A 15,661-nucleotide genomic window follows, 5' to 3' on the forward strand; every position below is an offset into this window, starting at 1 on the left:
TTTCAGCCTCAACCCCTGTGCAGGGCGCAGGGCTTCCGAGGGGGGCCCCTCGCCCCACAACAGGCCTGATGCAGGTGGACACCGGAGCTCAGGCCTCAGCACAGCTGGCTTGCCCCACCCCGTGCCTTCTTGCTCTCAGCCCTAGGATGCCGGGCCTGTTGTGCACAGAGCCACTGGGCTTCCGAGATTTGGGCCTTGCTCCTGGGAAAAGGTGGGGTGGGGTGGGCGGGAGGGAGCAGGCCTGGGCGCTCAAGCTCACAGGCGGCAGCTGTCGAGAGGGTCGGGTTTGGCGTCAGTGGGCAATTCGCCACAGTCACGTGGACCTGAGTCCACCGCACTGGGTGGGTGCGAACGAGGGTGTCAGTGTGCTCCTGGGGCTGTCAGACTGGCTGAGGGTCTTGAGCCTTTTGGATGAGCAGAGGGGTGGATGTGGTGGTGTCACTCTGGGCCCTTCGGGTGCTTGGTGAGGGTCTGCCCCCGAGTGCTGGGGGCCTAGCAGGGCTGCGCAGGTGGGGGCTTCTCTGGGTTGAGGGGCACAGGGCCTTGTGGGTGTCTGGAGGGCGACAGGAGAGCCTTCAGTCTCACGTGGGAGGAGTGACTTCCACAGACGTTCAAGGTGCCCAGGCTGGGGTGTTGCGCTAGGTGAGTTGGGGTGTTGGGTTGTGTGAGCCCCGGGAGGCCTTGTGTGGCCATGTGCATCCTGGGGGTTTCTGCGAGCTGTGTGGGCCCCACTCAGGCTCAGCGGGGGCTCCATGGGAACCAGGCTCTGGGTTTCCGTGGCAACAGCAGGGAGGAGCCAGGAAACGCCAGCTCAGGAAGGAAGGCCGCAGCTGTGAGGAGGGAGCCCAGGGCCAGGCTGGCTGAGCAGGCGCCAGACACTCTGTCTGTCCGGTCGTCCGGCGGGCCAGGCCTGGAGCTTCTGTCCCCCTCTGCCCCCCATGCCACCCACTGTGGGCACGGGGCAGCTGCTGGCATGGCCGTCTTTGTTCGTATCAGGGTGTCCTGGGGCTGGGGCTGCAAGGTGCCCTAGCCCGACAGGACTTGTGCCCTGCTCCCCCCATCCCTGCTCAGGGGCTCTTGGAGGAGGCAAGGTGGGGCTGTCTGTGTGTCCTGCGTGGGGGGGGGTGGGGCTGTGGGTATCCTGGGCAGTGCCCGCCCTGACCTCCCTGCCCTCGGCTGGCTTGGCCGCTTTCCTGCCAGGCTCTGGTGACAGTCCTCAGCTGCCCTGGGAATATGCTGGAGACAAAGAGCAGAGCCCCCAGCGGGCCCTGCAGCCATGTCTCTTTTCTGCTGCTGCCCTAGCTTTGCTGACAAGTGGCTTTGATGGCCCAACCAGTTGGGGCTGCCATATGGCCTGGGGGGCAGGTTTATGTTCCCGGGGACCAGCCACACCTTTTCTCTCAAGGGCAGGAATCATTCATTCATGCATTCATTCGTTTTTGTGTGCCTGCTACGAACCCAACTCTGTTCTACGAGATGAGAACCCAACTCTGTTCTACGAGATGAGGGTCTGGCAGTGAACAAAACAGACCCAGGTCCTTGCCCAGGGTTGGAGGGGGCGGTTTCCTGTTCTGATAGAGAGGGACAGACAGTCAACAAATCCACAAACAAGTTAGAATATGGGGTGCCAGGCTCTGATGTGCGCTGTGGAGAAGGGAGCTGCCAGATGTGGAAGAGGAAGGAGGGGCTGTGTCGGGGGGCTCTCAGCCTCTTGTTCCATGAGGCCACTTTTGAGCCAATCCCAGAGAGAAACTTGTGAAAGAGATGAAGGGATACACAGGGAAGAGTGTTTTACACAGAGTGAGCAGCATGTGCAAAGGCCCTGGGGCAGAGAGGTGTGCTGGCATGTGGGATGAGTGAGGAGGGGACAAGTTGCTGAGTGGGGCCTGGGAGGATCTCGTTTTTGTTTTGTTTTGTTTTTCTCCAAAGGAAAGTTGGTCACTTAGGAGGGTTTTGAGCAGAGGAGGGTGTGATGTGACTTAGCTCTCCACAGCCTCAGCCTAGCTGCTGTGTGGAGATGGGCCTGTGCAGCTCAGGAAGGACGGACTTCCCACCAGGAGAGAAGGGGAGGAGGTCGGCTCCTGGTGTAGGCTGCCTCCCTGAGGAGTTCCCTTGGTCCCCCTCCAGGAGGGCGGGGTTGCTGCACATGGACCCCTGGGAGAAGCTACCTCGGGCTGGGTCGGTGCCCTGGGAGTGAGACCTTCTCCTTTCACCCCTGGGCCATGACCACCCCCAACGCCCCATCCCCGCCTGGGGCCCCTGGGGATGGGGAGGGTGGAGTGGCCGCCAGGCTGGCTGGCAGGGCAGGGAGGGCTGCGTTTCTGGGAATTGTGTGGGGGAAGCACATTGTTAGAGCCTGGAGCAGGCCGCCTGGGCTGCTGCTGGCCTCTGGGGGATGCCTTCTGCCTCCCCCAAGTGCTGCCTCTGGGGGAGGGAGCTGGGCCTGGGCCAAGGTTACGGGCTGGGCTGGGGACTTTCCTATTAGATGCTACCCTGGGTGGACAGCTCTTCCCATTCTGCAGACCGAGAGCCTGAGGCCCAGAGAGAGGGCTTGCTGCAAGGGCGGAGCTGAGATGCCTGCCGGTGCATGGGATGGGGGCTTTTGCTGGGTCCAGGCCTCTGGTCACTGCCCTGCCTTACTTCAGAGGCCGGGATCGGAGGGAAGACTAGATGGGGTTGTCTGGGGTCACGGCCCCGCAGTGACCCTGTGGTGGCCACCATGGAGGCCTGGGGAGTCTGATGGAATAGATGCAGAAATCCCATCTATTTAGCTGGTCGCCTAGGCTGGGGGAGAGCTGCCTGAGGGTAGAGGGCGATGTGTGGGGGCTTCTAAGGGCTACAAGATGCCTCCACACCCTGTGGCCATGGGAAGCAAGAGGTGGGGCTCAATGGGAGTTTGGCGGCTTGGGCCTTCCCACCGAGGCTCTTGCCTCAGCCAGAAAGGAAGCACGGATGCGACCTGCTTGGGTCATGGCCGGCTCTGGGCGGGCAGGGGGCAGGGGACACAAATAGAAAAATAAATGGCCTGAGCTTCCGATGTTTCCGGACTGAGGATGGGGAAGGGGCAGGCTTCTGGGCCAAAGGTGTGGTCCAGCCTGTGTGTAGTGGACCCTGTGGGTGTTGCTGGGGTGTCCCCAGGTCCCCATCAGGGTTGTGCCTCCCCGAGCCCCCAGGGCAGGGCCAGGCTGCACACAGAGGAGGGCTCCCGAGGGCAGGCCCACGCGTCTCTCTTCTCTGGGGGCTGCCCCGTGGCGCCATCGTGGGGACCCCGACTTCCAGGAGGCCTGTGGAGTGTCCAGGAGGGCATTCTGGAGTCAGGCAGGCAGGGTGGGTCTGGGAAGGTTAAGTCTTCCATCCCGTGGGGGTTCCTTCTCTGCCGCTTGCTGATTCGTCTTCACCTCTGACCTCCGATTGGGAGCTGCTGGACCTCCACCCACACATATACATTTTCATGGCTCAGGGTCTCCTAACCCAGCCCGGACCTGCCTTGACTCAGCTCTCAACTCTCTGCCCTTGCACTCCTTCGCCCCCCCGCCCCCCACTTCAGTCCATCTTAGCAGAAGAGGCTGGGAGTCCTGGAGGGGAGGGCGTCACCTGGTTCTAGGATCCATGGGTCAGGCCTTCAGCCCAAAGCAGCAGGAGAGGTCAGTCCTGAGCTGGCCCTCCCTGGGGGTGGGGGTGGGGCCTGTCTTTGGGACTCCCTTGCTGGGTGGTGGCTAGTAAGTGTGGGTCTCTTCCTGCCCACCCCGAGGGCTATTGTATTTTCCTTCCTTCACGAGACACGTATTTACTGAGCAACTATTAGGTGTCTGGGGCTGAAGGGTGGAACGAAGGCCTTGTTTTCCCGGCCTGACAGTCCTTGGGAGAGAGACACCTTATGGACAGTCCAAGGTGTCTGAGCCACAGGTGTGGCCAGTGTGCACGTGTGAGCAGCTGTCTCCCCTGCTGGGTGTGGGTGTCCACAGGAAATGAAGTGCTTTGTTTGCAGAGGGGTCATGGTAAGGTTTGGAAGGCCCCAGCCCTGGTGAGTCCTCTAGTAGGGGGTAGGGGGTACAGGGAGGTTCACATAAATCCCCCCTCCCCCCCCCCCCAGGAGGAGCATCCCCTGGTTGTGACGCCACCCTCTGTGACCAGTTTTCTGAGGGTGCTGGATGGCCTCGGGGGCTCAGGCAGCTTGTTGGGAGAGGAAGTTCTCAAGCTAGGAGAGGGTCCACAAGGGGTCTGTGGTGGGCTGTGAACATCCTGAGCGAGGTTCCAAAGGTTATGAACTCATGAGGGGCCCCATGGCCAGGGATGTCTGAAGTGCAATACTGAGAACTTCGGGGTTGGTGGGTGCTGTCCTAGAGAGGGTGGGACCCACCTACGGCCCCCACGGGTGAGGGTCTCTCTCCATGACCGAGCACAGCCCCACTCTGGATGCTTCCTGGTTATGGCCAGAATTGACTGGATCTCCTGAGGGGCGGGGTGGTGGCGAGCTGGCTGGCCTGGGGGTCTGTGGCTCCCTCCCGCCACCTAGAGGCCACTGCTCATTCATCATGGGCCACAGAGGCCACGGGGCAGGATCACCCTACTTGGTCCCTGAGCACTTGTGCAGCATGGGGTCATACCCTGGACTGCACCACGGTTCAGGGCTCCTGTCACAGGGGAGGGGCTGTGGCCTCCAGGTCTCCAGCTTGGAAGCACCCTGCCTCCTGGGCCACCCAGCCCCACCTGTTCTGTCCTCCCCAGCACCTGCCCCGCCCGGAGCCAGGGCCCCCCGGGCAACCCTAATGCAGCCCTGCAGCCCAGCCTCTGCTGGAGACCACCTGGTTCCGCATGGAAGAGAAAGGGTCCAAGGCAGGAGCTCCGGGATTTCCACTATGGTTGCTTAGGGGAAGGGCCCTAGTTCTCAGCCGACAACAACCTTGCTCCCGGCCTTACTCTGGTGCCACGTGACGGGCAAAATTCATAGGATTAAAAGGAAGCCAATTACAGTGAAACACAGTTACCAAACTGTTTCCTAAAACCTGATACGAAACCTTTATTTTCTTCTTTATCGCTGGGGCACTGGGAGGACGGCCGTGGAGGGAAGTGGCTCCAGTCTGTGCCTTGGCCAGTCCTGGCACTGCTGTGACACGCGGGCCACTGCTGCACCTGGGACCAAAGGGACAGTGCGCCTCCACCAGAGGGCAGCGGGAGGGACACGAAGACCCTTCCCACCTGGCTTCTTTCTGAACAGGGTGTTGGTCCCTGAGCCCCAGGCTGAGACCTTGTCCTGTTCTTCCTCCCACCCCACCAGGTGTCCCCTCCAATTCCCAGACCTGCCCTGTCTCCCCTCCCCCTGCGACCGCCTCTGTTCTTCTCAGTGTGGATAAGGTCACAGGCGCTGGGTACAAACTCCAGACCGCCATCCACCTCCCAGTCATGGGTCACCATCTGCACACTTAGAACACAGCCCCCCCCGGCTCCTGAGCCCCTGCCCTCCTCTGGGTGCCCACCGCTCAGTGTCCACCCTGGCTGGCCACAGTCCTGTACTTCTGCCCCTGTGGACAGAGGACAAAGACCTCAGAGCCACACCCTTGGGTTACAAGAAGCAAGGGTCTTCATTCTTAACCAGCTCCCTAGGTCCCATTTTTTTTTTTTTTTTTACGTTTATCTTTTTGAGAAAGGGACATAGAGCACACGCAAATGAGCAGGGGAAGGGCAGAGAGAGAGGGAGAGACTGAGAATCCCAAGCAGGCGCCACGCTCACCACGGAGCCAGACACAGGGCTTGATCTAACAGTGAGACCACGACCCAAGTGGAAATCAGGAGTCATAAGGTTAACCGACTGAGCCACTCAGACACCTGGTCTCACAGTTACTTGGCCTGAAATTCAGTGACTGTGGGGCCCACAACGCTATAGACGTCATTTCTCTGGCTTGTACCCTCTCCCCAGCGCTGTGCCCTGTCCAGCAAACCATCCAGCGTCTGCGTCACTGAGGAAGGGAAAGATACTTGGCGGGGATGCTAGCTCTGCCCCTCTGCTCCTCCCCAGCCCTCTCCCTTCCTGGGCCATCCCTCCAACTGAGTACTGCGTGGCCACTCCCAGGGACCTCCAGCAGCAAAGGTGACCACTGAATCGCTCACGCTGTGTCCCTTGACCTGTTGTAGTCAACGCATGTGTATCAACTCACACCATCCTGAGAACAGCCCTCTAAGGCGGACGCTACCATCTTCTTTTCATAGATGGCAAGACTGAGGCACACAGCGGCCCGTGACTGGTTTGAAGTGCAGAGCCCGGGGTTCACAGCCGGTAGCTGACTCCGGAGGCAGGCGCCTTGCCCACGCGGCCTCTCCAAGTCGCGTGGCACGTTCCGAACCCCAGCCCTGGCTTCTTCCAAACCCTGAATCCGGCGACTGCGCCCTCCCACCTCCAGGCGCCGCGCACCAAGGCTCGGGGGCAGAATCCGGGCCGGAGCGCGCAGGGTGTCCGCGCAGGCTTGGGGGTGGGGTGAGGTCGGGAGGTCTCCCGCCGCGTCTGGCTGTCCCGGGAGAGCGGAAGGTGGAAGAGGAGGGTTCAAAGCGGATGGAAATAGGGGACGAACCCCAAGGTGCCTTTGTGGGTCCTACGTATTCGGCCCCAGGACAGTTAACAGGCGGAGGCCCGGGGAGGGCCTTCCTCGGGGTCGCGCAGGGGCCGGCACGCACGTTCTGGCTCGCGCTGCCACAGCGCCCTCCGCCGGCTAACCGCCTCACGCGGGGCCTTGTGGGACTGTGAGTCATCCGGACCTGTCGTCTACCAGCGACGGCCCCCTTCAGGACTACACTCCCCAGGAAGCCATGCAAATACGCATGGCTTCTGGGACTTGTAGTCCAGCGCTGCGTCAGTGCGCGCGAGGCGGGCGGCCGCGGGAACTACATGTTCCAGGACGCAGCGNGAGCCCCCTTCAGGGTCGGGGAGACCACCCGAGGGGCAGGACGAGACCCCGCCCCAGCAGAGACTCCCGGGACGCGGGGAGATCCCCGTCGGTGGCCGAGACCCCAGCCCTGGGCCAGCCCTGCCCTTCACTCCCGCACCCACGGCAGAGGCCGCAGTCGGGCCTGGACATTGTCCCTGGAGCCGCCCTCTCTGGACTCAGACCCCAGCCACCAGGCTGAGATCCCGCAGACCTGAGATCCGTCTCNGCTGCCCCGCCCCCCTTGCCTTCCTCCTCCTCAGCCCGGGCATCCTCACAGCTTCTCCCTCACCCCCAGGACTCTCCACAGACCCCCAATCCCGACTCAAAGCCCTCTGCCCCACCCTAGGTCTCTCACATCCTTTTTCAGCCTGCAAGAGTTTGGAGTGTGAGATTGGACCCCCTTTCCTCCTGGAGCTACAGCGCTTCCCTTACCTGTTGGGCTGGGGTTGTGGCCCTCATCCCCCTTCACCGCAGGCCAGAGGCCTCTCCTGGTGGGGTGGGCCCTTCCCCCCNTCCCTTCCTTAGCCAGGACTCAGCAGCAACTGGGCAGTGGGTGGATATGTGGAGACCCTCGCTTAAGACCCTTGGGAGGTCTGGTGAGCCTGGCCTGGGAGCGCTTCGGAGCTGGAGCCCCCGGCCAGCTGTGCCCACTGTGCTCCTGGCCTCGTTGTCCCACGGCCAGTGAGCCTTTGTAGGAGGCTGTGCCATTGTCTCCCAGCAGGAAGCAGGTAGATGGGACTCCAGTTTCAGCCCCTCTCCGAGATTTGGCAACCTGCGTACCCTCACATGGAAGCACCCTTAGTGGGCGGCGCCTGCCTTCAGGATGTTGGTAGGGGTCTGGGCTGGCTCCCTGAGAGGCTCAATAAACACAACCTGTTCTCCCCTGCAGACTGTGAGCAACTAGGTAGGGCGGTGGAGGAGGTTCAGTCATGGGCCTGAGAGATGCCTGCGCAACCACCCCAGGGCTGGGGCTTTGGGTGGCTTTTTGGATTAAACAGGCTCGTCCTGGGCCCCTGTTGGCCAGGTTCTGGACAGGGGTCTGCACTGGGGCCAGAGAGGTGGCTGGGTCCCGGTCATTCATCCAGCCGGCGAGCCGCAGCCCCTCCACACACACACATTGTGTTCATACCCCTGGGAGGCCGTGGGCAGCACAGAGCCAGGATGCGGGAACTATCTGTCGCTGTGTCCAGAGATGACCAGAGAAAGAAGCTGCTTCCTCTCTTGGAGGAGACAACACGCCGCAGGCGGGGGCAGAGATGGGTTATGGAACTGGGTAGGGCCAGATGGAGCTGCGGGGAGGGTGTATCCAGGCCGGGAGCATAGCCACGGCACGAATAGACGCTCCAGGGGAGATTGAGGAGGGGGAGTCGGCCACCCTCTGGACTGGGAAGGCACCTAAGGGGTTTGGGGGTGCTGTGGCGTGGGCAGCGAGCTAGCAGAGGCTCTAGTGCCTGGGAGGCCCTTTTGGGGATTTGGACTGGGAAGTCGGGAATTGTGTTTATGCCTCTGGTCTGGAGCCCACGAAAAACTGACTTTAGGCAGCCCAAGGCTCCGTCTCCGGGAAAATGATCAGTGAGAAGCACTGTGTCCTTGGGTCTGACAACCATCTTTCTTCCCTGAGGAGGTCACCTCAGGGCTGGACTCTGCGCAGCCTGAGGCGCAGAACCTGCTGGGGGTGACGTGGAGGGGACTGCGGAGCAGAGATGCCACCTAGATTGTGGGCGGGGGTGGGGGGGGGCAGGGGCGGCTAGGAGCAAGGCCAGCCCTTCCCACAGCCTGTGCTGTAAGACATGAGGCTCTCACAACCTTGGGTGGCTGGGCCAGGTTACTTCCCGTCCCCTTCATGTCAAGGGAGAGACCCACACATTAAAACATGAGTGTGTTAAGAAGTGAAGCATCTGTGGAAGAGAGGAAAGCAGGAAGAGAGGAAGATGGGGGTGCTGCATGGGTTGTGGTGGTTTGTTTTAAGTAGGAGAGGTCTTGCCAAGAAGGTGTCATCTGAACAAACTTTGGAGGGAGAGCATAAACCTGTAGATGTTTGGGGGTATTTCCATGGCAGTGGAGGCAGGAAGTGCAAAGGTCCTGGGGCAAGCAACTTGGCACACTTGAGGAACATGAAGCTGAGCCTGGAGTGGAGAGAGCAGCCCGTTTGTGCATGGCACTGGTGTGGGAGAGGGCTTTGAAGAAACAAAGCTGTAGGGTGGGAGGGGGCAAGGTGGGAAAGGTGGCTGGCCTGAGGGTGCAGGCAAGGCCTGGAGGAATTGATGAAGGGTGAGGGTGTGGGACTTGAACCTGGGTATGGGGTGGCTGTGACGGGAGTAGAGCGTTTGGACTCAGCAGGGGACTCTGACCTTGCTTGGGTTGACCCCTCTGAGCAGGTAGGTGGGCCACCTTAGGGAGAGATGCCCAGTCCACCTGGGCAAGGGACCTCCACCTTCACCTGGGTGTGGCCCTGCTGCTGGAGAGGGGCTGCGGTCCTTGAAGGTGTTTCCCGTAGCCATGGTTTGGTCAGTGACCCAGAATGCTGGGATTGAGTTTGCAAAGACACTTTCCTTCTCATCCTCACCCGGCCTGGGCATCTAACTGCAGGTGGGTCACTCTTTGTGGCCCCCCCTCGTGTGTAAGAGGAGGTGGGATCGTCCACCAAGACCTCGAAGTCATTTATGAAGGTCCCCCTTCTCCTTCCAGGAGGGAGCCATGGACCTGCTGCGGGAGCTGAAGGCCATGCCCGTCACGCTGCACCTGCTGCAGGTAGGGCCCTGTGTGCCTCCTGCCCGGGACAGCTCCTGGGCTCCTGACAGGGCTTCCTGGCCCCTGCCCTGGGCCTTGGTTGGCACAAATGTCTGTCCTGGAAGAGACTGTCCCTGCCTTTGTCTGTTGCTAAGGAAGACAAAGGGACACCCAAGGATAACCCACCCTGTTTCTTGCCGAGGTTCTTGGGTTCCACAGGGGACAGTAGCCCTCAGAAGGGGGTTCCACCTCACAGGCTGGTCCCAGCCTCTGCCCTGTGGGAGCCTAGGAGGGTCTGTGAGAAGGCTCTGACTGCTGCCCCTCAGCCCAGGCTGCTTGCCTTGCAGTCTACACGCGTCGGCATGTCTGTCAACGCCCTGCGGAAGCAGAGTTCTGATGAGGAGGTCATCGCGCTGGCCAAGTCGCTCATCAAGTCCTGGAAGAAGCTCCTGGGTGCGGGTCAGGCAGCAGGCTGGGAGCTGGGGCAAGGGGGACCCTGAGAAGCACTGGTCAGCACTGTGTAGGGTGCTGGCAGTGCTGTCCCTGAGCCAGGGCCACCTGGGAGTGGGGATGTAACAGAACAGGTCCAGGAAGGTTTGAGGCTGGGAGGAGAGGGGTTCCGTGTAGAGCAAGGAGAAAAAGAAGTTCAAGGTAGGAGCAGAACTGCATTGAGGGTGGCTGGGGGCCCCTAAAGGGACCTGGCATAGGTGGGGAGGTCACATGGAGAGCGGTGTCAGGGCAGTGAGAGGGCAGGGAGCAGGAGGAGATGGGGGAGAGGAAGAGGGGAGGAGGCTGGGGGCAAGGGAGAGAGGAGAAGGGGGCGCAGCCACTACTCAGAGAGGATAGGGTGGCTGGGAGTTGCAGAGATGCCGACTTTGGGACCCTGAGGCCCCTCCTGCACCCTCGCCTTCCCAGCCTCTCCTGGGCTCTATCCAAACCCTTGTGAAATAGAGCTTTGTGTCCTGGGTCTCTCTATTCCTGCATGGCCATCAGCCCACGTGTTGGACGAGTGTGTTTATTCTGGTGGCGTGGGGGATGCTCCTTCTCCCATGGGCTGGTCCCCAGCACAGGCTAGGGTTTCAGGAGCCTGATGAGGGATGTGCTCAGTGGGCAGCGGTTCTTTGTGGCCCCCAAGGCCCAACTGAGGAATGACCATGCCTCATCATGCTTCATCTGTGGGGGCTGTCACTCGGGGAGCTCCATACTCCATACTTTGGGCAGATGGCAGTCCTCTCTGCCAGGATGGGCAGTGGGTAGACCCCAGAGAAGCCTTACAGGTGGTCTGCTTGAGGGGGGCAGGCAGGAAAGGAGGGTGGGAGCTGTCTTGGGAACCTTCTGAGGGGAAAGAGAGGGCCCCAGTTGTGGGAGTCTCAGCGGCTAGGCGCCCCGGTGGGGTTAGGGCAGATGGCCTAGGGCTGGTGGTCTGGCTAAGGCTGTGCCTTGGTGGGGATCTGCTCGCTTCCCTGGCCTGGACCTGCCCTCTGGCTCTGCCTCTCCCTAGCCAGCCTTCCCCTTTCCTGGCACCTGCAGATGCTTCTGATGCCAAAGCCAGGGAGCAGAGGAGGGGCGGGCCTCTGCCCACATCGTCCTCGAAGGAGGCTCCCAAGGCCCAGGATCCCAGGTAGCGCATCTGGAAGGCAGGTGCACACCCTCCTGCCCCCTGGGTGCCCCTTGCTTGGCAGATGAGGGTGCTGACTTCCCTGTGCCCTGGGTCTGCTGAGGCCATATGAAGGCATCAGCCCTTCCAGTTCCTTGGAAGGGACTGTCCTCAGGGAGCAGAGCCTGGCCTGGTTGGCCTCTTGCTGCACACTTCTCTTCCAAAGCTCCTCTGGACGTTCTCTTTCTAGCCCCAACCATCTGAGAGGTGAGGCTGTGTCCACCTGGTTGCATGGAGCTGCTACACGCCCTGAACAGGCCTGTGGGAGCCTCTGCTGTGCCCCCCCCCCCGCCGCCAGCTGCACATCTGTGTCCTGGGCCTGGGTCTCACTGGCCAGCCTTGGCTGACCTTCCCCCCTTAGCCTGGTGTCACTCTGCTTCTGGACTCTTTTTCCCTTGGGTGCCCCAGGCTACAGCATGATGCGAGTTCTGGGGGTACTGAGGCCTCACCACCCCAGAGATGGCAGTCATGGAGACTGGGGGGCCTCTGAAAGGGGCTATGGCCAATAGGCCGCTTTGCCTTTGACCCCACTGGGCAGAAGTGGCCGGGGGCCAGGAAGGGCTGAGCTCTGGATTTACAGCGTAGTTGTGCAGGGCTATGGATTCATTTACTGCTCCTGCACATGTTGTTTTTCCTCCAGGAGGCCCCTGCTCCCACTGACTTAACTTGGGGCTCACAGGGTCACAAGATGCAGGAGTGTGAGGTGAGGGCTCGGTGGATGCAACCTGGTCATCAGGTAGCTTGTAGGGAATACCCAGCGTTTCAAGGGGTATCTGTGCTGGGTACGGCCACCTGTGGTCTCGGGAAGCCACCAACACCATCTGCCTCTCCCTGAAAGGGCAGCTGGTCTTAAGCAGTGTGGCCCTGTGTCTGGCCTCCTGGAGGGCGGAGACCATTACAGGTGATTCAGCCCCAATTGTGCCCTCACTGGGGAGTACACCCCACCCAGTGGGCTTTACCACCTCCGACCAACTGAGCACACCCCTCCGGCATGCAGGGCTGGACTGCAGGTGGGCAGAACCATGGGCTGCTGTCAAGGTGGAACAGATGGGATTTGGGGGGTTGTGGCTGTATTGCTGGCTTTCCTTGTGGGGACTGGCGTGTCATGGGGATGTACGTGGCCCGAGCGGGCCTGTCTTTCTCCAGCCACAAGAGGCCAGAGCTGCCAAGGATGCCATCGGCCCCGAGGATCACCACGTTTCCCCCGGTGCCAGTCACCTGTGATGCAGTGCGCAACAAGTGTCGTGAGCTGCTGACCGCCGCCCTGCAGACAGACCGTGAGTGCCCTGGCAAGGGCTGCACAGCCTGTCTGGGGGTCCTGGCTCCTAACATGCCCCTGGACTCCCGGGGTGGCCTGGACTCTGCCTGCCCACAGAGGCCTGAGTTTAGAGGACCCTCAGGGACAGCCCTCTTCCCTAGCCCGTTGCAGCTGTCCCCAGCGGGGAGGCAGGGGGTCTCTGGGGTCACCAGAGCACCTGGATCCTGGGCTTCAGGTCCTGGGCAGGCGGGGGTGTGGGTGGTGGAGCCAGAGGGGCGGCTAGTCAGGGCTGATTCTTGCAGATGATCATACGGCCGTTGGTGCAGACTGCGAGGGCCTGTCGGCCCAGATTGAGGAATATATCCTTTGTGCAGGGGTTTGGGATCTGGGGCTTTCTGGTCCAGTTGTGAGGCCAGCCAGGTCCCGCTTCCCCTGGGGGCCGCCACCCCGGTGCTCTCACCAAGTGGTAGGTCAGTTGGGTGGGCTCATCCCTCTTGACCAGGAGGGCCCTCCCCAGACCTGCTGAGGGAAGGATTCTGCCTGCTGGTGGGGTGGGGGTCACTGGGGCTTTGCACCTGGAGCTGGGCCTCAGCCATGGGTGGGTCTGGTGGCGGCCCCGCCCAGAAGCCCCTCCACTCACTGCCAGGTATGGGTGGGCACTGAGTTGCTGGGCTCCCTTTCCCCTTCCAGCCCCCACCCTCACTGGCCTCCCTTGGCTGGTCCCATGGGGTGGGTGGATGGCAGCAGCATTGGCCTCTGGATAGGTCCTTAAACACCTGCACGTATCTTCCGGGACGTGGGGAACACGGACATGAAGTATAAAAACCGCGTGCGGAGCCGCATCTCCAACCTCAAGGACGCTAAGAACCCCGAGCTGCGGCGGAATGTGCTGTGTGGCGCCATAACGCCCCAGCAGATTGCTGTGATGACGTCAGAGGTGAGTTCTGCTGGAGGGGTGTGGGGGCTGCCCCTGTGAGCAGTGGGTCAGTACATGGCTTCCTGCCCAGGAGATGGCCAGCGACGAGCTGAAGGAGATCCGGAAGGCAATGACCAAGGAGGCCATCCGAGAGCACCAGATGGCTCGCACGGGGGGCACACAGACAGACCTCTTTACCTGCGGGAAGTGCAGGAAGAAGAACTGTACTTACACGCAGGTGAGCTGTGGCTAGCCATCCTCCCGGGGCCTCAGGGAGCTGAGGGCAGCACAGAGGGGTGCCCGCCTCACCCTCCTTGGAGCCCACACTTGCCCCCAGTTCTTTGGGGCGGAGTCCACACTTGGGCGTGGACACATGCACCGTGAATATGCACTGACTGGGCCAGGGAGTGATAATCACCTTTGGGACCTCCTCCCTTGCCAGCACCCCTGGTCCCTAGGAAGCAGTGTCTCGGGTAGTGATTTGCTCTGGGCACTAAAGCCGGGGGGCTTGGCCTCAGCACAGAGGGGCCCCTAGGAGTGTTGTAACTGGTAAGAGAGTGGGCGGGGTAGGCTGCCTGCCAGTGGCCACAGGACTGTGCTCAGACCCATGGAGGCGGACACTGAAGTGGACCTCGGGACATGTCAGGGGTCCCTGGTAAGGGGAGAAGGGTTGGGAGTTCGCTGGGGCAGTCTCAGCATAGGTCACCCACCGGGGTCTGGGGGCTTCGATGCCGGCGCTACCTGAGGATACGGGTAGCCTCCCCAAGTTGTCACTCAAGGGAAGACTTGCTTCTTGGGGCCTCCTGCTTCAAGTGACTGAGTCCTGGGGTTGGGGGCTCCACCCTCACAGGTGCAGACCCGCAGCTCTGATGAGCCCATGACCACCTTCGTCGTCTGCAATGAGTGTGGAAACCGCTGGAAGGTAGGTGGGTGAGCCTTCTCTGGATGTGGGTGTCTCCAGCCTGTGTGGGATCTGTGTGGTGTGAAATGGGGGACAGCCATGCCCAGCCAGCCTCCTGGGACTTCAGGGAAGGTGGGTGGAGAACCCAGCCCTGACTCTTGCCCTGTGGGGGTCACGGGGGCCGTGTGGTTGACACCTCTCCCCGTCTGCTGCAGTTCTGCTGAGCCCTCGTTGACATGTCTGAAGGCTTGGGCTGTGCCCAGTGTTGGCCACAGCCTTCCCTGCATCCTCTGTCAACAGACATAGCTTCTGGAGACCCGCCCTGTGCCTACCTGAACTTCCTCAGAGGGCTGTGCACCCCACCCCACCCCCTACCCCCTGCTGTATACCTGTCTTCCCTTTCCCCCCCAAATTATTAAATGTTTCTTTTTGCCATGGTGGTGTTCCTGGCCCTTGGTTCTGGTGGGCCATGCAGTCTTGGGCTGTGAGCTGGATTCCCCCACCCCCAGGTCTGGTCTCCCTCCGCCCCCCACCACTGGGGATAGCCCTCCTCCCTGGGATCAGGTGACACTTAGATTTTGGCTCTAGTGGAACAGAGATGGGGGGAAGAGCCCGCTGGCCTTCCTTCAGAGGGGCTTGGTGATTCCAGGAGGAGCCCAGATTCCTGTCTGGGGGCAGACTCTCCCTGTGCATGCCCATGGATGAGGGGCAGGTGTGGGGACGCATAGCATGTGCGTGTGCAGGTGAGAGGGGGCCTTAGGTACACAGAGGATCCAGGGTCTCATGAACCTCCCCAGCCACTGTAGGTCAGGGCCCAGGGCTCATGGGCAGAAGGCCAAATCTGGGTCTCGAAGCCATCCATGATCCTCTGCTCCAGGTGGTCAAGTGGATTGGGTGGACTCTGGGCCAGAGTCTCAGTTTCCTGGACCTGCAGCAGTTCTGAACTGCTCTACCTCCCAGAAACCAGGGAACAGGTTGGCAAGCTCGCCTTGCCCAGGGGAGGCCACCCCCATCAGTGTCCCACCTTAGCTTTGGCAAGACGCTGTGGGGGTCACCCTTGCCTGGGGGCATGGCACCCTCACCAGGGCAGGGCTGAGCACAGCTGCCCACTGGGGCCAGGTCTCCTCTGGAGCCGACTACTCCCTTCCCTGCTCTAGGTTTGGGACAATTCATTCTCTAATCTCCCACCCCCAAACATGGAAAGAAAGGGGAGGCTTTTGCTTTAAAAATATCTTCAATAATAAGATCCTATTTTGGATGGAGAAGGAATGGAGATAAA

The 15,661-nt window shown here is 61.2% G+C and overlaps 1 protein-coding gene across 2 annotated transcripts; it reads left to right on the forward strand.

Annotated features, from left to right (window-relative positions):
- The first annotated feature begins 7,478 nt into the window (after positions 1–7,478).
- On the forward strand, positions 7,479–14,817 carry TCEA2 (transcription elongation factor A2). 2 transcript variants are annotated; one of them, XM_077756886.1, is made up of 10 exons: positions 7,479–7,749; positions 9,609–9,671; positions 9,998–10,109; positions 11,181–11,271; positions 12,454–12,584; positions 12,868–12,924; positions 13,348–13,502; positions 13,573–13,719; positions 14,332–14,403; positions 14,598–14,817. In XM_077756886.1, the coding sequence occupies exons 1-10, from the start codon at positions 7,744–7,746 to the stop codon at positions 14,604–14,606; spliced, it is 843 nt and encodes a 280-aa protein (XP_077613012.1). In that variant the 5' UTR covers positions 7,479–7,743; the 3' UTR covers positions 14,607–14,817. The 2 variants fall into 2 exon arrangements, with proteins under 2 accessions (XP_077613012.1, XP_077613013.1); XM_077756887.1 differs by having other exon boundaries at positions 7,481–7,749; positions 9,998–10,103.
- The last annotated feature ends 844 nt before the right edge of the window (positions 14,818–15,661 follow it).

The sequence above is a fragment of the Crocuta crocuta genome, unplaced genomic scaffold (assembly GCF_008692635.1).
Source record: "Crocuta crocuta isolate KB4526 unplaced genomic scaffold, BGI_CrCroc_1.0 scaffold613, whole genome shotgun sequence".
Taxonomy (NCBI): Eukaryota; Metazoa; Chordata; class Mammalia; order Carnivora; family Hyaenidae; genus Crocuta; species Crocuta crocuta.